Raw genomic sequence first — 24,168 nt, 5'->3', positions numbered from 1 at the left:
AGGAATGACAATGGACTCTGGGCCCAATTGGAAAGCAAGACTGAGCAAAAGTGAATAGCTTTTGCCCAGGACAGTGACCTATATCACCCACTCAGAAAGCCTAGAGAAAAGAAGCTCCTTTGATGAACAGGTCAATCCCACCTTGTCCAGTTACTACTAGGGAGAGATGGCCGAACTGGCGATAGCCAGAGGAAGCCTCGGGATGGCGAACGCTCACTCTACTTCCCTTGTCCCTGCAGGTCACCGAAGTGAATTTGAACAACATGCTGTGTCCGGCCATCTCAGACCCATTCTACGGCCCCTGGTATCGCATCTGGGCCTCGGGACACCAGACTCTCATGACCATGACCCACGGGAAGCTGGTCATCCTGTTCACATACATGGCTGGGCCCTTGTGTAAATATCTGCTGGATTTGCTCCGGCTTCCAGCCAAGAAAATAGACTGAAGGTGCTTGGATTTTGGTTTTTTATTTTGTTTTTTGTTTTGTTTTGTTTCTCGCTGAGAAAGCAAGTCCTGATTTGACCCAGAGAACACCCAGTTCTTGACAAAATCATGGGAAAGGGCAATAGTATCCTTGGTCTATTTCCTTTTTTCCTCCTCTCTGTCCCTTTCTTCCAATCTTCCCTTCCCAGATGTTCCCCATGGATAGCTTTTTGTATCCAGGGAACGTGCTGGCGATGGAGCTTCTTCCTTTCTTCCCCTGGGCTCTGGGGCCCCACTGTGCCCCACTCTCTGCGTGGCCTTACCCGGGGAAATGGTAGTCAGTGGCCCCTTTCACACTGCTTGTTGGTGCTTTTAACAACAGCCAGTTGAGGAAGCAGGGAACAAAAAGCAGTAGTTCTTCCAGCATCCCAGCAGTGAAATGATGTTGGGTTCATTTCTCCACTGCCAGGGACCTCCAGGCTCATGCTGGGATCCCCTTTAATCTCCAGCATAGCTCCCACCAGAAGGGGACCAAGGCCTTGTTTCTATACCAGTGGCAAAGCCCAGAGCCAAGGGACTTCACAGCTCATAGTCAAAATAGATTCTTCCAGTGACTAGTGTCCCATGACTCACAGTAAGGAGCCACCGAGCCAATCCTTCTAGGCGCTGCCTGGGATGGATGGTGATAGCAATGTACAGCCCAAGGGCAAGATTCTGTAGAGAGGTGTGTTGAATGTGAAGTAAGAGGGTAAAGGTGTACATAGTACTAGGCAGGACAACCCCCCCCCCAAAAAAAAAAATCCTTTACTATGAAAGCTGAGATCAGATCTACATCCCAGTCTGAATCGAGCACAGAAATTAAGAAATAAATGAAGTTGAGTGGCAACTTGAGAAAGCCATGATCTGAATCACACTCTGTGTTACATGCATTATTAATAGGCAGCAGTCTAGTCTCAGCTGCCCCTTGAACCATCCTCATTGTCTCTGTATGTGTCTGTTTATTCCTCTTTGTCTGAAGCTGCTTCAGGGAGGAGTGAGCTTGGGTTGGGGCTTGGGTGCTGTTTGGCTGTTTGTCTTTTGGATGTCTGAAATGGGGAAACTCTTGTATTTCGGAAAGGTATTCTCGAGCCATTCGTGGCACTTAGAGGACATGTCCATTGCTCCTGAAGGCAGTTTCAGGAAGGTTAGATATCTTTTGTGTGGCTAGACTCTACAGCTTGACAATGTCCAAAGCCCATCTGTAGATTAAAAGGGAACCACCAGTGGATCAAGTCCTCTGAAGGGAGGTGCTTTGGTTGAAAGGTACTTAGTCATATGTGGACCTGAAAAGTACTTAGTCATGTGTGGACCACAAAATGGGTACAGGTGTCTTTGTAGTTGCTGACTCCTTGGCAACCTTTAGTAGGAAGAAATTTGCTTAAGAATAGAGAGAAGTGTGTAACATGACTACCCCAATACCCTGTGCCAGTTGCAGTATTCAGTGTGAGTTTGTGGGTATTAGGCCTAAACTGAGCTTCAGTGACTTGGTGGCCATGATTTTACAAAATGGATTTGCAAGGAAAACAACTGCAGGAGAGTCTGTCAGAGGAAATGGAAACTAAGGGAAGCTTCTCTGGGAGGGGCCACCTGACCATGACGTGATCGAGTCTGAAGTACTGAAAGTAAGAAAGTAAGAACTCATACTATGCTTCTTCCCTTTGAGCTCATGCCATGGCATCTCCCCTCTCTGCCATTTGTGAGGGCCATGCCAAGCTTCCCTTTGCTGTCTCTTACCCTCACTTTTTCAGTTGCTGGTTTGCCCTTTCCACTTCGAGAAGTCGGGGAATGCATAGAACATGTGAAGGCCTCCCTGATCCTGAACCTCTCTATAAAATAAGAGTGTGGAGAAGAGGTCATAGGAAAAGAGTCCATGAGGCTTGACTCCGCTCCTGCCACAACATGGAGCTGCTATCTGCAGTGATGTAGGGCCTCGGCTGAGGGAATCAATTCCAGAATGCCACAGAGGTGGGAGTACCTCACATGCTTCTTCCCCATCTGAGGCATCATGGCCCAGGTTGCTAAGGCATCTTGGTTTGCCCTGCATTGGCATTCCTCCAGTAGCCTGCCTCTGCTTTGGCACCAGCTCAGCAGACGATTTCTGGTAAGCATTTCCTAGTGCTCAAAGAAAGAGAGGAAATTCAAAGCCGTGTTGCCTGGCATGGCCAGGCCAGAGTCAGACATACCTATTGGGAAGAAAATGAAAGGGGGCATACAGGGGCCTAGGTTGACTCATACATAAGGAAGTTAAAGAAACAGATTGTGGCGCCTTTAACAGATTCCGTAGGGAGCCTTAGCCTGCATTTAAGGTGTTGGAGAACAGGGAACATCTTCACTGCCTAAATCTCACTCTTTCCTTGGTCTGAGCCCACATGGAGATATGTCTTAGCACTTTGTCTTAGGAGTTGCCCCCAAGTATGTCCAAAAGCCTGCACTTTACTGTCTGTGGTACAAGAAAAGAGAAGACAGTTTGCCCTGACTTTGTAGCTCCTCCTCAGGCCTCTCTTGTCTGCAGGAAGGCTGTTTGTTCCCTAACCACCTTGGCCAAAGTTCTATGTGCAATCTACCAGCATGTGTGGGCTCTGTGCCTGTGTGAGAATGCTAGAGAGATGGCCAGTAAGAGGGATCAATGCATCCTCAAGCCCTCCTTGTCCATGGTCATGGGGCTGGGTCAACAAGTACAGTTGGCTAAGCTGTCTTCCCTGCTTAAAAGTCCCCACCCCCAGTATCCGGTTGGGTATATATAAGACTTGGCCCAGTATCCTCTCAGAAGCCTAGCAGCATGTTCTTCTGTCATTCCATGACATACTGTGGGGTTGGGGAGCCACCACCTCCACCTTTCTAAGTCTGTCCTTCATCTTTCTGTGGACTTCTTTGTAAGGGTGGGGGTGGTCTACGGGGTCTACATGGGCTAAGTGGGGTCAGCAGTGCACTTTTTTCTATGGTTCCTCAGCCTTCCTGCCAGACTATCCCTTTTGATATATAGCCTCTGTCATGGGTTTGCTTTGTGTGATCATGGATGATTCAGTGTTTTATGATATAATTACACATTTCTCATGGATAGATAAGTGTCAGCAGGGCTCTATGCAGTAGAACTGGGGTTAGGTAATGCCCAGAGTTGGGATAGGTGTTGAGGAGATGATAAAGGGCCCTTTAAACTCTCCAGCTTCTAAATAGACTTCCCTGGAATTCTGTCACTTGTCTTCTGTGGAAGAAGAGTTTCTTAATTTGTTTCTACTGCAAGCGAGGCCTGGAGGGGAGGAAAGCTGGGAGGTTGGGGGGGGGGGGCTTCTGATGCTGTAGGACAAGATATTGCTGCTGGTTTTAGTGAGCCAGGACCAGGCCTCTCAGGTAACTTGGGAAGATCCCAGACCCAGAAGAGGTGTCCTGTCTCCTCCTGGCCCTGCCCTTTCTGAGGGAGGAGCCTATTAGAGGAGTCAGTCTTCCTCTGGCATGTGCAATGAGTTCATTGTGCACAAGAAGACCAAAGCTGCTTGCTCTTGCCCTTGTCTGTGACACTTTTATACACTGATTTGCCACTCATGGCACTGAGCAGACCTCCATCCCTACTCAGTGAAAAACAAAATAAAAACAAAAGTCATTTTGATGTTTTGGATGATGTTTTTGGAAACTCTTGATTGATTTTGGTGTCAGTGTTATGTTAGATTTTAAAGCATTTTTCATTTATTTGATGTAATTGTAGTGAAGAGAACAGGATTGAATGGTATACAATTATTTCTTCTGGGCATTGGTGAAAGCCTCCATCCTTCTTCTCAAGCTGAGCCTGCCATGTACCCTCATGTGCAGGGTTCTCCTGGGAGCCAGTCTCTGAAATCCCTAGATGGCAGCAAGATGGAGCCTCTTTGTCAGGCTGCTTCTGGGGCGTTCCTCCCCACCTCCAGTCTACCTCTCCTCTTTGGGTGTTTTTGTAATGTATTTTCTCTGTTTTGTAAAATCTCTTTGATTGTACTAAAGTGGTTTCTGCAACCACCTTTGGAAATAAATGGTCCTTAATTTGTGTACTTAGCATTTTGAATTTAGCCTCAGGTGTTTCTGCTGTTGAAGATCCCTGAATGAAAGGAACCCTCCCCATGGGACTTATTGTTACTATGTTTTCTTCATTTACTGTTATTAAAAGATTTATGAGAACTCAGGTGCCCTGGCCTTGCTTCTCAGAACCCTCTCAAGAAGGCTTTGCAGAATAGACAAAAGTGATCATTTGTTGGCCTTGTGTGTCATGAAGTAGCCACCCTACCCCCCACCCCCACCCCAAAGCCAGGGCAGCTGGGCTCTCAGCACAGCTTGACCCCATGGACAGAACAGTGAATTGGTCTTGATTTCCCACACATTGTGTACTTCCACCAAGGTTCCTGGGGCCTACCAGGCCATTTACTCTAAGGGAAACTCATCAGTTAGAGACATAGGCTCTCTTTGTGCTATGGTATACAGGACATGGCTAGGCTAGATGGCTGAGGTCAATAATACAACGTTGGGGCTTTGGAGATGAGCAAATTGTTTGTTGGACAGGCAAAAGCACCTGAGTTTGAATCACCAGTACATATGTAAAAGTCAAGTAACAGCAGCATGAACTTTTAACCTCAGCTCTTACTGTTGGAGATAGATTCTAGGGCCTTGCTAGAATCTCTATCTAATCAGTGTAACCTCTGTGTTTAGTGAGAGACACTGTTTAAAAAAAATACAGTGACAAGAGAAGATAAATAAAGATACTGGTCATTCATTTTTGACGTTTGCAGACACAAATGTGGGTGAGCACATATACACACAAGGAAAAAATGCAACTTTGAAACATGTTGACATCTGGCCCACAGCCTTCAAATGTCCTTTAATGACACAGCAGTGTCCATGCTGTGTCAGGTGGTCCCTTGAAGAAGAGTGAGCAAGATAACAGTGAGCTTTGGGAACAGCCAGCTGATGCTGCCACTTCTAGAAGGGATGCACAGTGACAGTCAGTGCAGGTAGATCCCCTTCCACCCTCCACCCCCATTCCAAGTGTTGGCTTTGAAGCATGCAGGGCCTTACAGTCCTAGACTAGAAATAACCAGCTTGGTAACCCCAGCATTGGTGGGAAGGTGACAAGGAGACTCTTGGGGCTTGCTGCCTTGTTAGTCTAACTGAGAAAATGGTGAGCTCCAGGTCCAGCAGACATATTCAAAGTCAATCTGACTGCTCCCTCCTAGTCAGTGTTCTGCACAGCATTGAGATGGTATAGCTGAGGTAGTTAAGTTGCTGGGCCGAGAGGCTTCTAAGCCTTCCAGAAAGAGAGTAGAAGAGGTTGTTCCAGTGGACAGTAGACACTTGCCATAGCTGGCTCCCTGATCTTGATTCTGCAACTCTTGTGTCAGCTGGCTGGGATTCGCAGCATCTCACAAGGCACATCTCAGTAACAAAAGTGGACATTGTCTCTGCCTGTCCCTGCCAGGGTCTAAGGGGAATAGCATGAACCATTGGTCTAGCCTACTGTTCAGCTCAATCCCAGCCCCACCTTGGTACCAGACACTAGCTTTCCCTGCCAACTCTGCTCCTTCACCTAATTTTCCCAGGGTCTTTTTCAGAGGTGGTACTAACCTGTCTCCATTTTGTCTCCAGTTTCTTCTATCCTAGCAGCCAAGAGTACAACATTCCCTTTCCTGTTTCATTTTTCACGAAGATCGAGGGCCTTCCAGCTTTATGTCTCATGGGAACTCGGGCCTTCCTATGCATTGTTGGACATACTTTCTGTTCAGAGTGTTCTAGGGTGGACAGGCTCATAAATGCTGTGCATTTATGGCCTGAGTGGCAGCGGCGAGGGTGGAGAGTAGGGGGTTGAGCATGTCATTGCTGAGGCCTGACTCAAGCTCATAATTCCAAGCAAACCTTTCTGTTGTTCTTACTTTAAGCTTCCAGGTTCTGAGTAATCTCTTTGACCTGACAGTCTATACAAATGCTTTTATGAAACCTTTTAAGACATCTAAAAAACATAGCTAAATCCAACTTCTGGGAATGAATGTTACCAGTGCAATTGAAGCTCTCCCTTCCTCCAGACAGTTAGAAACCATTCCTCCACACTTGATAGATTCTGAGGAGGTACCTTAGAGGGCTCCTTCTGGGGATGAGGGAGAGGGAACAGAGCAGTTGGTCTCTGCATTTCATCACATAGCTTGTCCTCAGAGTAGCCATTAGCAGCTACTGGGGGTTTTGACTTTGCTCACCCGCTGTGCCTTTATGTGCCCTTTGTTGTGGAAGTCTGTGGAGGTATGGTGTGTAGAAGAGGTGATATTTTCATTTTTAATGGATTTTCTCTATTTTGTTGGCTCTAAGACATTTTTAGTCATGTTTTAATGGCTCTATAAAGCTGAATGTACCTTGTGATCAATGACATGCAACTTCATTCTCTTCCAGTGGTATAAGAGACATAACCTAAAGCTCTTTAGAGTAATTTTAAATACTGTGGGTTTTTTTTTTCCTCTTCCCTCCTCCTTCAAGGAAGTCACCTTCCTGCTACAGAAAACCACATTGTGAAAAACTGTAAACAAACTTTTAGCATGTAAAATCATTATAACACTTTGTCCTAGCTGGATGTTATAACACAGGTCTGAAATCCCAGTATGTGGGATCCTCACACTTGAGATGCTGAAGCAGGAGGATTGTAAATTGGGAGGACAGCCAAGGCTATATAGCAAGACCCCATTTCAATCAAAGAACACATAAACCCAAGACTGTTTTCCCTTCTTTACCAGCATTCATGAGGTCAGACCAGCTTTCTGCTTCCTACCTGAGAGGTTCATTCTGTTGAACTGCCTACCAAGACAGGCGGTTTGTGGGACAGATCGTGAGGAGGGCAAGCGCACCTGCATCAGAAAGACCTCTGCCAAATGATGGGAAGGGAGCCATACAAACAAAACCAGACCAGGCCAGCGCCAACAGCTTTGTTTTTGTTTGTTTGTTTGTTTGTTTGTTTGTTTCCCAAAAACAGCCTAGAAAGACAGCTCAGTCTGGTTTTTGGGAATTTTAAAGTTAGCCAATGCCAGACATGAGGTGAGCTGACAGCAGTGGAAAGATGGGAGAGAGAGCCTAGGCTGTTCAGAACCTGCTAGGTGGACTGAAGTAGTTGGCTACACAGAGGAAGAGAGTGACTTCCTGGCTTTCTTAAGGTGGAGGCAGGGGAGTCAGCGGGTCCTTCAAGGAAAAGCAATGTTTTGACCTGAGGCAGCCTGAACCCTGGGTATTTCCAATAGTTGGAGCTGCTGGCAATTGTTACCAGCTTTCACTCAGTCTTGGCTGCCTCACAAGTTAAACCTGGCCCATTATAACGTTCAGGTTTATGCTCTTTCAGAAGGAGAAAAGGATGACTGCAGCCAACCTGGGATACTTGGAGTCAAGAAACAGCTTTTGGACATTTTCCCTCTGGATGGTTTAGCAAGATCTGATCATCCTGGATTAGGGCTGTCCTCATGTAACTGGGTTAAAGTGTTGGCCTACTTAGGCCCCTCCTGCTATGGCCTCCTTCAAAGCTGATGAGGCCGATTAGGGGGCTATTTCTGAGCACAGTCATGTACCTACAAGCCCAGGAGCAGTGCTCCCCTGACTAGAAAGATAATAACCGTGGCTGAGGAAGAGGCAGCCTTGTCTGTAGGAAAGCACTGCTGTCAGATAAACCAGTGAGTCCTTAGAAAAAATAAAGGAGTAGCTATATGTCAGGGCTGTGGATTGTAATCTTACTAAACCTGACCAACCTATCAGTTTTCAGATATAGACCTACAAAACCAGACCATCAATTCATTTTCAGGAATGTACTTAGTCCTACACTTTTTACCATCTCCATTTGTCGAGAGATGGTGGGTCATCAACGGGAGGTTCCAATGACAGTCACTAGTCTCTGATCAGTAGAGACTCTGCATTTGAAAGATTATTGTCTTAACCCATCTGAGCCTCAGTTTGATGACCTACAAGAAAACAATATCAGTACCCACATCAGAGTACTATGTAGTACATAAAACAACTGGTACAGTGTCTCACCTCATTTTGAGAGCTGCTTCCATCAGTGTTCAGTGTCACCACTTCCACTGCCACCACCATAACCATCATCGTCATCACCATCATCTTCATCAAGACCAAGAATGAATGACAAAAGAATCTCAGTCTTTGGAGCCCAATCAGCTTGATTTGAATCCTGGATTTGTCACTTTCGGTAGCCATGTATAAGGGACAGCTTGTGTAGATTTCATTCTTACTTTATAAAATGGAAAATTCATTAGGCTATTGGAAAATGTATAATATGACTCTTAGTTCACAGGAACCATTTGATCCAAATTGTCTTATTATAAATGTTAAAAAAGAATGATCATGAAGAGTTGTGCCTAAGTTTTATGGTTGTGGGTATGAATATGCCAAGCAAGGGATACTTAGTGTAGTGAAATCATTCCATATGATGGTTTAATGGTGAATACACTTCTCAATACACTTGTCAAACCTAAAGGATATACAGCACCAACAGTTTACCCTAATGTAAACTGTAAACTTTGGGTAATAACTGTATGACAATGTACATACATCAGTTTTTGCAAATGTATCATTGTGGCATGGGATTCTGATAATAGGGGAGACTGCAGGGATGGGGGAACTTTCTGTTCAATTTTGCTGTAAAATCAAAACTGTTCTAAACAATAAAATCGGTTATAAAGGAATATTCAGAAAGAAATGATTAGCTAGATGTTATATATATTATATATATATAATCACTAAGAAAATAACTAAAAATATAGAAAAAAAGGAAATGAGGAATGAATCAAAGGAATATACTGCAAAAAAACCCATCAAACAAAAAGTAAGGTAGTAATGAAAAGAACTGAGAAACATAAAAAGAAAAGATATATAGAAATCAGTTGCACAATGGCAGAACGATTTAATTATCAATACTCACTTTAAATATATGTGCATTAAATTCACCAGTTAAAATACGGATATTGGCAGAATGGATTAAAAACCTGGGGTTAGAGAGGTAGCTCAGAGGTTAGGAGTGCATCATACACTTCCAGAAAATCTGACTGTGATTCTTAGCACCCATGTTAGGAGTCTCAGAACCACCTGGAATTCCACCTCCAAGGGATCTGACACTTTTGTCCTCCGAAAGTGCCTGCCACCATGTTGCATAAACAGACACACATATATACACAAAAAAGCACTTCCATGCAAATAATAACCACAATGAAGCTGAAGTTGTCCATTCATTAATATATCAATCAGTAATTAATTTTAAGTAAAATATAAAAAAGTACATTTTTATTGATAAGATGAATATTTTTATGTGAATATATAGCAATTCAAAATATGGATGCATCAAAGAGAGTCTCCATCATACAGTTAGGTGGTATGTTTTGTCAGAAGTGGTTTTTATTGTGGCAAAAATTTTGTGTTCCCTTCTGAATTTGCCATATGTTCTCATTATGATAGAGTTATTGGCTCTTGCCAAATGCCTTGTCTGCCACTGGTGAGAGGATGATGTTTTTTCCTTGTCCAATAAGACTGGAAGTTTTTCTTCTAAGATCAGGAACAAGACCAGTGCATCATATATACCTCTGCCGTTAACATGGTACTGGGACTCCTAAGCAGAGTAGTTGAGCAAAGGTCTTGTTCCCTAGTTTAAATGTATATATACATATATGTATGTGTGTGTGTGTGTGTGTGTGTGTGTGTATATATATATATATATATAATATTTATGTTAGTTTACATATGTTTATTTATAAATAAAATCTAGAAACCACAAATTAGGGAAATAGAACCTAAATTATGGGATATTTTTCTTTTTTAGATGTGCTTAAATTCTCTACTTGTATCCATTTTCCTGCAAACAACGTGATTCCATTTTTATCTATGGCTGCAAGAATTTCATTGTGATATATAGCACACAAAAATATTAATATTATAATAATAATTAATTAATATTAATATTATTATAATATTAATTAATATTATAATACTATTAATTAATATTAATATTACACACAAAGGCTTGAAGCTGGGAAGGAAAAGTATTAGTAGAACCAGTGTGTAGTTGAAGGGAGGGATGGAGTGGAAATAAATGATCAAGGTACATTACATAAAAAGAATATTTTTTAAATGGATCAATAAAGGAAAAAAGAAAGACATCTAAATTTGGAAATTAGGAAAAGGTAGGGACTGGGATATGGTTTGATCAAAAAAAGCACTTATCGCTCTAACACTGGGCATGAGTTCAGACCTCAGAACCTATGTTAAAATGCCAGGCAGGGTGGCACATGCTTGTTCTCTCAGTACTAGGGAAGCAGAGACAGGAGATCGCTGCAGCTCACTGGTTAGCTGGTTTAACTTACCTGGTGAGGTCCAGATCAATGAGAGACATTGCATCAAAATAGGAAGGTGGCATTCCTGACAATGATACCTGTTGTCCTCTGACATGCACACACTTGAGTGGGAGCACATATAAACATACAGGGAAAAGCAAAACTACATGCAGACAATATCATATTAATATACAAATGAAGTCCCATAAAATATATACGCTTAATTACCAGAGTCAGTAAGTAAATTCAGCAAGATTACACAATATAAAAGCCAACACACCAAAATTAGTTGTGTTTTTGTATGCCAGTAATTAACAATTTGAAAGTGAAGAAAACCCTATTTATGATCGTGTGTAAAGGAATTAAAAAAAAAAACTTATGAGTATATACCATGTGTGTCTTTGGACATTAGACAAATAATATAGGATAAACATACTAAAATCTATACATTTAAAGAAGCTAAGCAAGAAGTAGAACCCTGGGTAAGGTGATCAATCCTCATTCAGAAAGGCAAATGAGACGGACATCGGAAGAGGAAGAAAACAGGAAACAGGTCAAAAGCCTGCCACAGAGGGCCTCTGAAAGACTCTACCCAGCTGGGTATCAAAGCAGATGCTGAGACTCATAACCAAACTTTGGGTATAGTGCAGGGAATCTTACGAAAGAAGGGGAAGATATCAAGACCTGGAGGGGGCAGAAGCTCCACAGGGAGACCAACAGAACCAAAAACTCTGGACCAAGAGGTCTTTTCTGAGACTGATACTCCAACCAAGGACAGTGCAAGGAGAAAATCTAGAACCCCTGCACAGATGTATCCCATAGCAGCTCAGTCTTCAAGTGGGTTTCATAGTAATGGGAACAGGAACTGTCTCTGATGTGAACTCAGTGGCTGGCTCTTTGATCTCCTCTCCCTGATTGTGGAGTAGCCTTACCAGTCCATGGAGGAAGAAAATGCAGCCAGTCCTGATGAGATCTGATAGGCTAGGGTCAGATAGAAGGGGAGGAGGACCTCCCATATCAGTGGACTGGGGGAGAGGCATGGGAGGAGATGAGGGAGAGAGGGTAGGATTGGGAGGGGATGAGGAAGGGGGCTACAGGTAGGATACAAAATGAATAAACTAATTTATAAAATTTTTTAAACTAGGAATAAATATAATCAAGGAGGTAAATGACTTGTACATAGTAAACTGCAAAATATTCCCCAAACATGCATAAATAAAATATCCTGTTGGAAAATTGGAAAATTACTAAGACTGCAATCATCCCCAAAGCTACCTACTGTAGCTACTGTTCCTATCAAAGTTTCCATGGCCTGTTTCTCTTCAAAATGGACACATCAATCCTCAACTTTATATATGTATGGAATCTCAGCATCTTGAATATTGGAAACAGCATTGAAAAAAAATATTGAAAAAGAAACATTCTTTTTTGTCAAAGTTTACTCCGAAGGTACTGTAATCAAGGCAATGCAGTACTAGAATAAAGACAGGCTAATGGAAAACAATAGAAAAAAGAAATAATCCCAAACCTTTATCATTAGTTTATTTTTAACAAGTACCACCAAACCATTCAATGGAAGCAAATATTGGGTTAGCCATGTAACCACATTCAAAAACAACGAAATTTCAATAGTTACCTCCCATTCATACAAAAATTAAGCTTAATACATCACATCCTGAAATGTAAAGGCTAAATCAATCCATAAGACTATTAGAAGAATGCATAGGGTAAATCTTTATGATCTCTGGTTTGGCAATAAGTTCTTAGGTTTGATAGAAAAAGCATAAAACAGTAACTTAAAACTAATAAATTTGGATAAAGGTTTAAAATCCTGAGTGTCAACCAAGGACCATCTATGGATATAACCTAGAACTTCTGCTCGGATGTGGCCCATGGTAGCTCATTAACCAAGTAGTTTTCCAAAGTAAGGGGACCACTTACTTTGGAATGGCTTGGCCTATTTCACATCATGGTGAGAGCCAGTGTTGGACAAAAGTGTGAATGTCATGGCAGCTGGATGCACAGGCAGACAGCAAGGAGCTAGGTTTCCAATACGACCTCCTCTATCCCCAGAACATGCCTGAGTCAATAGACTCATCTCTTAAACATTCCTTCACTTCCCAGTGTCACAGGCTAGGGACTTGGCCTTTGACAAATAGATTTTTGGGGGACACTTACCAAAACCATAACATTGAGGTGTCATTTCACCTCCACTAAGATGGCTTTGATTTTTAACAAAGACCTAGGTGTGTCTTTCAGCGAAATGAAAACATGTGCACATAGAAACTTGTACAAAACTGTCAAAGGCTACACTGTTGCTGAGAGCCAAAAGGTGGTGGTGACAAGACTAATGTGCATCATGATGGACAAATTGGTTTTTTTTTTTAATTTTTAATTACACTTTATTTACTTTGTATCCCCTCTCTAGTTCCCTCCCTCCTCCCCTCCCAATCCCTCCCTTTCTTCCCCTTCTCCACCCATGCCTCTCCCCAAGTCCATTTGTAGGGGACGTCTTCCTCCCCTTCCTTCTGATCTTAGTCTGTTAGGTCTCATCAGGAGTAGCTGCATTGTCATCCTCTGTGGCCTGGTAAGGCTGCTCCTCCCTCAGGCGGGGGTGATCAAAGAGCAGGCCAATCAGTTCATGTCAGAGACAGTCCTTGTTCCCATTACTATGGAACCCATTTGGACACTGAACTATGATGGACAAATTGTTACATGATACATTGAATTATTATTCACCTATAAAAGGGAACAGCACCAAGATGTGGGTGCAGGTTGAGGAGTGGCTTGACACTGTTGTGGGGTGTATTCATGGAGTGATGCAAACGTGTTTTGAAGTTGAAAGCTGGTGGCTGTAAAAACACTGAAGACACTAAATGTTACTGAGGATGTACACTACAAACTGGTTAATTATATACAATCTCAGTTTTTCCTTAATAAAAGAAAAGGTCCAATAAAGGAATTAAATCCAGCGGTTTGTTTTTCACTCTCCTCTGTGCACCCTTCTCATGCTACTTTCTGATATAACCATCTGCAAAGTAAGAATTGTTGCCCATACTTTCCCAGCCTATGCTGGCACATGCCTATTTGACTGGTCTTCAAGGCTGCATAGTCTATTGGTGCAGACGAATGCAAATCTCCTGCAGAAGAGCAATCCATTCTATCTGAACGAATAGGCCAACTCATGTCTCTTAAACCTGTCATTCAGTGGGAGTGCTTTTACTAGATACACTAGGCAAAATGAAGACCCAAATCACCAAGGCTCATGGCTTCACTTACACTAGTAATGAAGGCCACACCTTTAGCCTTTGACTGTGTTTCCAGTAAAGACTCTACTGTTGAGGTATGGGCTACAGGGTTACAATACCTCTATGAATATTTCCTGGAATTCCCTTGGATGTTTGAAATACAGAGAGTGGAGTGATATATTTGCATTACACGTAACAGCACTGTTCCTCAAAAATATGTTTTGTTTTTTTTTTTTTTTTCCTGCTGGACGGATGGCTCTGTGGTAAAGAGTGTGTACTACTCTTCCAGAGGACCCAGCATCTATGCCTAGTGGCTCATAACCTCAAAATATCTATGTTCAGCTCAATGGGATATCTCTAGCCTTTGTGGGTATCTGCACTCATGTATGTGTGCGTGAGTGCACTCACTCTCTCTCTCTCTCACACACACACTTAAAAATACTTTTTTTTCTTGTGGGTTTCCACTCCTTCCATTCATGCCACTCTCTTTCTATTCTGCCAGGCTATGCTTGAGTGGGCACTATTATGTTCCTTTCAGCTATCTGGCCAGGCCCCAGCTATGTCTTATACTGAAACCCATACTATGTATGCACCATTGTGGATCATTCCAGAATGTTACTTAGGAGGAAATAGAAATTTCACAAAATGTGACACAAACATTTCCAGTTTTGGATCCACGTGATATTCACTCAGTGGCCAAAACTCAGCAGCTTTCTGTCAGTTCAAATGGCATTTAGAGAATGGCTGTGCCTCCTGTCTCAAAATAGTCACAACTTAATTTTGCCTCCTTGCCCTTCCTATGTAAGCAGGTGATTCATAAAGTTACCCTGATTTCCCTTTCCTTGCCATTTGACTTTGTTCTTCATCTCCTCCTGCCTCATGAAGAGATTTTTGCCTCCTATGGGAATAGCATTCAACTAGGAAATCTTGCTGTGTGCACTTTCATCTCCAGCCCAAAGGCAGCCTCTTGGAGCAAATGGCCCAGACTCTGTCCCCACTTATCTCTGTCTTCTGTCTTGGTGCCAGAAGGGGCCATATGCTTCTTGGATGACAGGTTCACAGGAAGGAACATGATTTTCAGTGTCTGCATGTACATAAACCTTGTTCTCAAATGATCTCAGAGACCTTGCACATTTCTCATAGGGATCAAGACAGGCAAGTGGTGAAGATAGGAAAACAAAACAAAACAAAACAAAAAACCTGGCTCTACTCACTCACAAATCATTATTGTGTTTCATATGGAGTAGTTTATGGCATTGGCATGTTGGAGGGCCAGACATTAAAATGCCATTTTTCTTAACATCATTCTGAGGTTGAAGCCATTTAGAAAAGGTGTATGATGACAGGACACTGATGCCTGGGTGTCGAAAGAAGTTTTTGCAGCAAGATCTAACTTGTATACCCCTCCCAACTCTTAGTCCAGATTATTAATTTGTCTTCTGCAATTACATGATAGTCATTCTGCAACCCAGCAAAGCACTGTGACTCTGAGGCCACAGGCACTCAATAAATATTGATGGATCACATTAAGCCTGACATTTGGGAGGAAAGGGCCAAAAACAGCCATTTCATCTAAAGACAGCTTCCCAGGGGCTCCCAGGATAACTCACAGTTAATACTCCAGCAATCCTCTTTGGAGTGTCCTGTGAGATCCTTGGGTTACTGTAATTGCTCCAGTTTTCCATAATCATAATTCAAGCAACACACTTACATGTGTATTTACATATATACTGTTTTTAAAATATGATAAAAACATAAAGAGAACACCTTATGGGCATCTCATATGTTACATCTAGAAAGGTAATAGATACCCACTGGTGAGTTAGCAGAAGCAAGTTGACTCATTTCTGCTCAACCATGGGGGTGATACTTCTTCCTGCTGGAACTTTTTGTAAGTTTTGAATCATTGGTTCAGAAGGTTGTAGCTGCACTAGGCTTTGCTGATATGGACCCACTGCTATAAGAATGTATGCATTATATCATGCCTTTTCTTTGTGCAAAATAAAGCCTCCTTGCTATTGCCCAGCCAAACTAAAATATAAGGAGTCTTGAAACTACCTACAACTGCCACTCCTCTCCCCAATCAAAATTGTATTGTAGTCATTAAAGCAGCCTTATTGTTCTTAACATTATAAGCAACTGGCATCCATTTGTACTATAGAGCGATGAAATACCACTTTGCATCTATTTTTAACATAGTCAAATGACAACTATGATTTTGATTAAAAAAAATACAGCTCCTTTTTCTACTTTGAAAGGAGACTAATGGTTGGACAAATTAGCCACCTCTTATGACCTGCATGTGTTGGAAAGGGAGCAAGAGGTCAAGGATGCCAGGGCTGTTGATGAGCACAGAGGCATTCATGGCAGCCACTACTTAGCTGCATGCTGCAAACTTAGACAGCAGGCTTTCTATATCCCTCAGTGTAAATAAGCAATCAGTGGCCAGGACAAAAATCTACAAACGCCGGTCCACACCTGTTTTCAAGAACGCATATGGCTGTCATTTCAGAGTTCTCTGAGTGGTCCCACTTAAAGGACTTTAGATATCTAGTATCCACCAAAGATTACAGAGCTTTGTGATTTAAGATACCCATGATCAACCATAGTCCAAAAATATTAAATGGAAGATTCCAGAAATAAACAACTATTTGTGTTTTCAATTGTAGTGTGTTAGAAGTAGAATGAAGGTTCTAGGTTATATCCATACATGGTCCTTGGTTGCATGTCAGTCTCAGAAAAGACCCTGTGCCCAGATATATTTGGCTCTTGTGGAGCTCCTATCCTTTCCCCATCATACTAACTCCTCTTCTTTCATATGATTCCCTGTACTCTGCCAAAGGTTTGGTCATGAGTCTTTGTATCTGCTTTGAAAACACTGCTAATTAGAGTCTTTCAGATGTGCTCAGTAGACTCCTGTCATACGTTCAATGGACATCCCATCTGTCTTTCTAAACGAGGATTGATCATCTTACCCCATGTCTGCTCTCTTGATTATCTTTTTTAGGTGTATAGATTTCATTATGTTTGTCATATCTTATAGGTCTATAAAAGTGAGTATATACCGTGTTTGTCTTTCTCCTTCTGGGATATTTCACTCAGAATGATCTTTTCTAGATCCCACCATTTGCCTGCAAATTTCATGGTTTCCTCCTTTTTGATTGCTGAGTAGTATTCCATTGTGTAAAAATACCACAATTTCTGTACCCATTCCTCCGTTGATGGACATCTGGGTTGTTTCCAGGTTCTGGCTATTACAAATAAAGCTGCCTGTGGTAGCTCAGTAACCAATTGGTTTCCCATAGTGAGGGGAACAAGGACTATTTCTAACAGGAACTCAATGACTGGCTCTTTGACCTCCCCACTCCCCAAGGGAGGAGCAATTCTGTTAGGCTACAGAGGAGGGCTTCGAAGCCAGTCCTGAAGATACCTGATAAAACAGGATCGGATGAATGGGGAGGAGGTCCCCCCCTATCAATGGACTTGGAAAGGGGCATGGTGGAGATGAGGGAGGGAGGGTGGGATTGGGAGGGAATGAGGGAGCGGGACACGGCTGGGATACAGAGTTAATAAAATGTAACTGATAAGAAAAAAAATAAAATTAAATAAAAAAAAGAAGTAGAATGAAGAACTCTGAGACCATCCCACTAGCTCCTGTTCAGGACATGAGTCATTCCTTTGGATACTGTATCTGCTGTACCTACCAGTAGAAATCTCTACCAGATTCACAATTGCAGTACTGTAGTACTTGGGTTCACAGAACCCTTATTTTACTTAGTAATAGTCTAAACTCAAGAGTGATGCTGGTGATTGCACTACAGCATGTGATCACACTTATTCTTAGTTATTAAACTCTTGTGGCTAATTTATAAATTATGCTATATTATAGGTAGTTACAGGAAAAATAGTGTATATTGGGGTTTTCTACTGTTATGTTTGCACCACAGATAAGGAATTCGTATACTGTTCCAGGGCCATTTTTCTTTGTGGTGCAAGAGGTTAAATCCAGGGCCTCATAGGCCTTAGACAGGAACTCTATATTTGAGGTATATATCCACTCTTAATGGGTCATTTTAAAGAGACAGCATCCAAATTTTTGGCAAAATTGCCTGGCTTCTAAATGGTACTTAAGATAATTCCTCCCATTTCTTCCATCAGGCTTGGGATCTGGAAAGTAGGGGGCTACAGGTATGGAGGTAGGCCTTTCAATAGTTGCCCAAACAAGATTATCAGTAGCAACAACAGTATAACAAGGGCTTGCCATAGCTGCAGTCTCCTACTTAACTTTCTCTCTTGAAAACTGGGCAAACACAGATACAGTTATCAAGTAATTGTAGTACATTTACATACTGGAATACTATTCAGCAATTAAAAACAAGGAAATCATGAGATTTGCAAACAAATGGTGAGAACTAGAAAAGATCATCCCGAGTGAGGTATTCCAGAAACAGAAAGACACACATGGTATATACTCACTTATAAGTGGACATTAGATATATAATATAGGATAATCATACTAAAATCTGTACACTTAAAGAAACTAATCAAGGAGGACACTGGGTAAGAGGCTTAATCCTCATTCAGAAAGTCAACCTGGATGGTCATCGGAAGGAGAAAACAGGAAACAGGATAGGAGCCTGCCCACAAAGGACCTCTGAAAGACTCTACCCAGCAGGGTATCAAAGCAGATGCTGAGACTCATAGCCTAACTTTGAGCAGAGTGCAGGGAATCTCATGAAAGACTGGGGAGATAGAAAGACCTGGAGGGTACAGGAGCTCCACAAGGAGAGAAAAAAAATCTGGGCTCAGGGGTCTTTTCTGAGACTGATACTCCAACCAAGGACCATGCATGGAGATAACCTAGAATCCCTGCACAGATGTAGCCCATGGTATCTCAGTCTCCAAGTAGGTTCCCTAGTAATGGGAACAGGAACTCTCTCTGATGTGAACTCAGTGGCCTGCACTTTGATCATCTCTCCCTGAGGGGGGAGCAGCCTTACCAGGCCATAGAGGAAGACAAAGCAGCCAGTCCTGATGAAACCTGACAGGCTAGGGTCTGATGGAAAGGGAGGAGGACCTCCAGTATCAGTGGACTGGGGGAGGGGCATGGGAGGAGAAGAGGAAGGAAGGTGGGATTGGGAGGGGACCAGGGAGGGGCTACAGCTGGGACACAAAGTGAGTAAACTGTAATTAATAGAAAGAAAGAAAGAAAGAAAGAAAGAAAGAAAGAAAGAAAGAAAGAAAGAAAGAAAAGAAAGAAAGGAAAAAAAATAAGGAAGAATGAATTCAATTGATCCAAACTCACACAGGTTTCAGCTCCCAAAGCCAGAGCCAAAGAAAGCAGCAGGATCCATATTGAATGGGCAGTCAGTTGTTCACCAGCTCTGCCATCTCACAGCTGGGAACCTTCAGGGGTGCTTTTCCCCCAGCACTTTCCCTACCTCACATTGGCAGGATCCCATAGTGATGATGTCCCATGAACAGAGAAGTGCCTCAGACTACAAATCCACACTTGCCTTCTGCAGTAGTGGAGCTATTTAAAAGGTGCCTAGTGCAGCATGCAATCTAAAGATGGAATACTGAAATTTGAGAACCGATTGTGGGAGGTGGAATTTGATTAGTGAAGCTGAAATCTGTCCAGACCATTGAGTTCACTGTTGATGCTATAAAAAGAATGCTGTGGGCCTATATTATTACTCCATTCTACCTGAAACTATTAACACAGTCTAAATAATAATCAAGAAATCTCAATGTCCACTTAAATACAAAGGATGAAAATGAATAAACCACAAGAATATAATGACTGCCTTAACAGAGTACTAGCCCAAACCACAATAGTACCTTAGGGTGTGAGATTGCTGTTTTTAGGTACTATGATTGACATAAGCACATGTTATAAAATTCTCATGGTACTAGGGCTTTGGGGAAATGTAACTGAAAAATTGTCCTGTTTATATTCAACTAACATCTGAGTCAGAAACTCATCATGCATGTCATGCATGATGAAAGCATGACAGCAAAGGGTTAATAAAGAGCCTTCCCATACAGAACAGACCCAAGTGGCAGCTGCTGGAGTTCCACACTGCAAGTGTTCCCTTTCTTCAATCAAGATCTTAGCTGGCCCTTGAAAGACACAGCAGCAGCAGCCCTATCCCTAAGCTTAGGCATTTTCCCCAAGCTGGAAGTCACCAGGAGTCACAAGTACCACTCTGGAACTGGCAAAGTACATGGCGTTAGTGTGTAGCATGACCATTGTGTACAGCCATTGGGTGGCCACCAGATAAAGAACATTTTCAGGATCCAACCTGTACTCTGAAAAAGAGCAAGGCCTAATGTTAAAAACAAAAAACAAAACAAAAGGAAAAAAAAAAAACAGGTCTGCACTTCATCATGTGTGTTGTTTATGGTTGGCCAATGTCCCCTACCAGCTCATGAATGATCGCCCTTGGCCTCATAAGGCACAGGAGACCCTGTCTTTTAAACACAGAAATACCATTGAGCCTAGCATCCTATCATGAGGCATGTTAAACAAGCAAACAAACAAATTCAAAACAAGGATTCGGTTTTAACATTTTATTGGGTAAATGATTTTAAAGGTAATAACAATAGTGTCAAAACTACTACAATATCTTTCCACAGCCATACCTTACAGACCCACATAAACCTTTTCATTTTTTTCTTTTTTGTTCATTTTTAATATTTTAAAGCCATACATGTCATATAAAATGCCCACTTCCAATAGCTTCTTCAAACTAGTAAGCAATTCAATGTGGAAGGAGGGAGGACCTAGTTATAAGGAAAGGGTTTCAGATAATCTGTGATGTCCCACTCTAATAAAAAAACCAGGTTACTAAGAAGAAGGAAGAGCTACTCCAGGTAGCTTTTTGCTTATTACAAGTCTCACCATTGCATCATCAAAAATTTTTTATGCTGGTGACTGATTTAAAGTAATTTTGGGGAACATATAAAACATTAAAATAACTTAGAAACTAGATCCAAATATCTCAAAAGTAATCAACTTTGATATACAAAAGCAGTCAGAGGTGGTTACAAAAGTATTTTTGTTTGTTTAGTTTTCTTTTTCTCAGTGCGTCTATATACCAGCGCAGTTACTGGGTCTGGAGCAAAATAAAAGGTTCATTTTCTTCTGAAACAGTAATAAAAAACAAGGAAAACATATCTTTGTATATAAAGGATCAATGCTGGTCTTAAGAATAATGTAATCAGAAACCCTTAAATTGAGAGGCACACAATGGGTTTCCACTTGTAAAAAATGAAAGGAAAGTCACCAGTTTATTTAAACGGAGGAGGTGCTCACACTCCTCAAATAAACTTAATTCAGTTTAACATCACTAGCAAAAAATCACTTAGAAACTGTACAAAAATAAAAAAGTTAACACATTTAATCCTGCAAGGTTTTTGTAAGGACTGGAAGGCAGGCTTTTGGAGCAGCATTTGGGCATGGCTGGGGGCTTCTTTGGTTTGATCTAACACACATAAAAGATGGAACCTATTCCAGATGACAATTTAGAATTCTTGCACATTTGAAGACAGGAAAAGAGGCCAGTATACAAACTTCCGGTGTGCTCTATGTGTGCAATGGAACCATTTGCATTGGACTGGACATCCTGGGTAAGGGATGGGGGTGAGGGTTGGGAGAGCAAGCCTTGCACTTCCTCCATCACTTTTACTGACCTCCTCAGGGTAAGGGAGATTGGAGAGGGTAGCAGCACATTTGTGCAATCAGAAGGCCACTTAAGGGGGGGGGGTGTTCTTTTAGAATCTGGTACCTGGCTGACCTTGTTTAAGAACAATAAAATCTTCCAGAAGTGGAAGCCTTTTGCTATGTAGCAAAATAAAATACACACTGTTTTACAAGAAAATACCCAGTTGCATTTGGAAAAAGAAAAAAAAAAAAAGTAAAACTTAACTGGAACTAATTAACATTTAAAAGGGGCTCTGTAAACTTTGTGCTACTCAATTGAAGTTCAAGTATTACTTCTGAGCTGTTTAAAGATCACGGAACTTACACAATATTCTGGTGATAAAGAGTGCAATTCACATTTGTGTTTCTGAACAAATAAACCACAACTGGCTAGAACACAACTTGTGCAATTAGAATCTTTGTCTGAGTTAAAGACACATGCTACATATTTCCACATGTTCAAAGGTATTTCAAACCACATATTTAACAGCTTCGTAATATACAACAAAAGTGAAAGGGCCTAGCATTTGTTTGTTTGAAGCACACCATTATAGTTTGTATAACACCCTTTACACTACAAAATCTTTTAGTCAACAGTTACTTAGACACAAAATGCACTGTGCATCAACTTGAATACAAAAGGAGACAAAACTATCCTTTTCCCCCAAGCCATGGTGGGAAATATTGCTGACCTCGTCCTTTGAAGCCTGCAGGATGGTTATTCTTCAGTATAACATTATTACACTGGTAAGAAAATCTGTATAACATCTGCATATATCAAGGATTTAAAAAAATCTGATATGATTTTAGAGTCCGCATGACCAGTCACGTGACCTGCTCAAGATTGATTAGCACCATTAAATACATGAACACACACATATGCATGTATGCATGTGTAAGTATATGTAACATACATGCATATATGTATGTGATAGATCTTTTCTTTAAAAACAACAGCAACAACAACAAAAAACCAAAAATAGCCATAAGCTCACCTAGGATGAGGAGCTGTTGAAATGATGAGATGATGGATAAGAGATTTCACAACAATATTGGTCTATTCTGCCTCTCTTCAGTTTGTATATTACATTTACTTTTTTCTTTCCTTTCTATTTATCTTTTCTTTTTCTTTTTTTTTTTTTTCAGCAGACAACACAATTCAGCTTGTGCTCACTTTCCCTATAAGGGCAAGAAATGTCAGGTAGCCACTTGCTTTTTATACTGAAAGACTACTCTATCCCCACAATGTGTCCAAGTAGAAACAACAGAACCTACAAAAGCTTGTTCATTTGTTCTAAAGCCCAGCAGCTTATGTTTTTTCTGCATTCAGTGTAACTGGCTACTGAGACTGCCTTTCAGGCTAGCAACTGGCTTCTTAGTTAAGGCATCATAACTTAAAATGGTTACTTCACCAATGGATGCTGTGGATGAAGGAATTCCAAACTTTGAAAAACTCCCATCAAAAACTGAAGCTGTGTTCTTTGCCCTGTTGGCAAGGAGAATGAATTCAGCCAATTACCTAAAAAAGGATTTTTGAACTGCTAGTCTGTCACTTGTCACAGCAATTAAATGTATAAGCTTGACCTTTTCAATAATCACCTGTATGTCATAGTTTTAGAATATATATTCTGCAGCATAATTTCACTCATCACTTGTTATATTGACTTCCTGTTTGAAAAAAATTATATATTTCCCAAATATCTATATATACATATATACTTATATATACATATGTGTGTGTGTGTGTGTGTGTGTGCGCGTGCGCACACACACACACACACACACACACACTACCATAAACAAAGGTCATCTTTTGCCAGAATCATCTGTGGGCTTTTGTGGGGATAAACATAAGGGTTTCCCATTGATATCAGTAACCTCTCTTTTATTGTGCTATGGGAAGAAAAGCTCTGAAAATGAGCTGGGCTCTTATTAACATATCTGCTTCTTGCTTAGATTCTTTAGGTGCACAGACTTTAGTATATTTATCCTATATTATATGTCTAATATCCACTTATACGTGAGTATATACCATATGTGTCTTTCTACTTCTGGGATACCTCACTCAGGATGATCTTTTCTAGTTTCCATCATTTGCCTGCAAATTTTATTATATCCTTGTTTTTAATTGTGAATGCTATCTTTGCAGGTCCAACACAACATCTGTCAACATAGAAATGTGTTTCTATTAAAAGTATATAGTGCAGAAAGAGATTTAAACTCTTTATAGTATCTCTGAAACTCAGCATTGACTCCATGTAGACAAATCTGAAATCATAGTGTGTATGAACTTGTTTTACTAGATTATCTTTATCACATCTTAGATAGTAGCTAAAGTTGTCTCTGACCAATTATGACTCATTGAAACTTAAAGCTAATAAATTTAAATTAATACAAAATAGACAAATGTCTTTTTGGTTATTTGCTCAAAAT

General features: G+C 41.3%; 1 protein-coding gene across 3 annotated transcripts in view; it reads left to right on the top strand.

Moving 5' to 3' along the window:
• Tmem164 (transmembrane protein 164) overlaps positions 1 to 4,613 on the top strand; it is a 161,810-nt gene extending 157,197 nt beyond the window's left edge. For all 3 annotated transcript variants that reach the window (XM_055604975.1, XM_055604976.1, XM_055604974.1), the window contains one exon: positions 240 to 4,613. In XM_055604975.1, coding sequence (XP_055460950.1) covers positions 240 to 446 — 207 coding nt within the window. In that variant the 3' untranslated portion in view covers positions 447 to 4,613. The remainder of the gene's footprint in view (positions 1 to 239) is intronic.
• The last annotated feature ends 19,555 nt before the right edge of the window (positions 4,614 to 24,168 follow it).

This window comes from Psammomys obesus, unplaced genomic scaffold, assembly GCF_907164565.1.
Source record: "Psammomys obesus unplaced genomic scaffold, mPsaObe1.curated_primary_1811, whole genome shotgun sequence".
NCBI lineage: Eukaryota > Metazoa > Chordata > Mammalia > Rodentia > Muridae > Psammomys > Psammomys obesus.
This window is presented reverse-complemented; position numbering and strand designations above follow the sequence as displayed.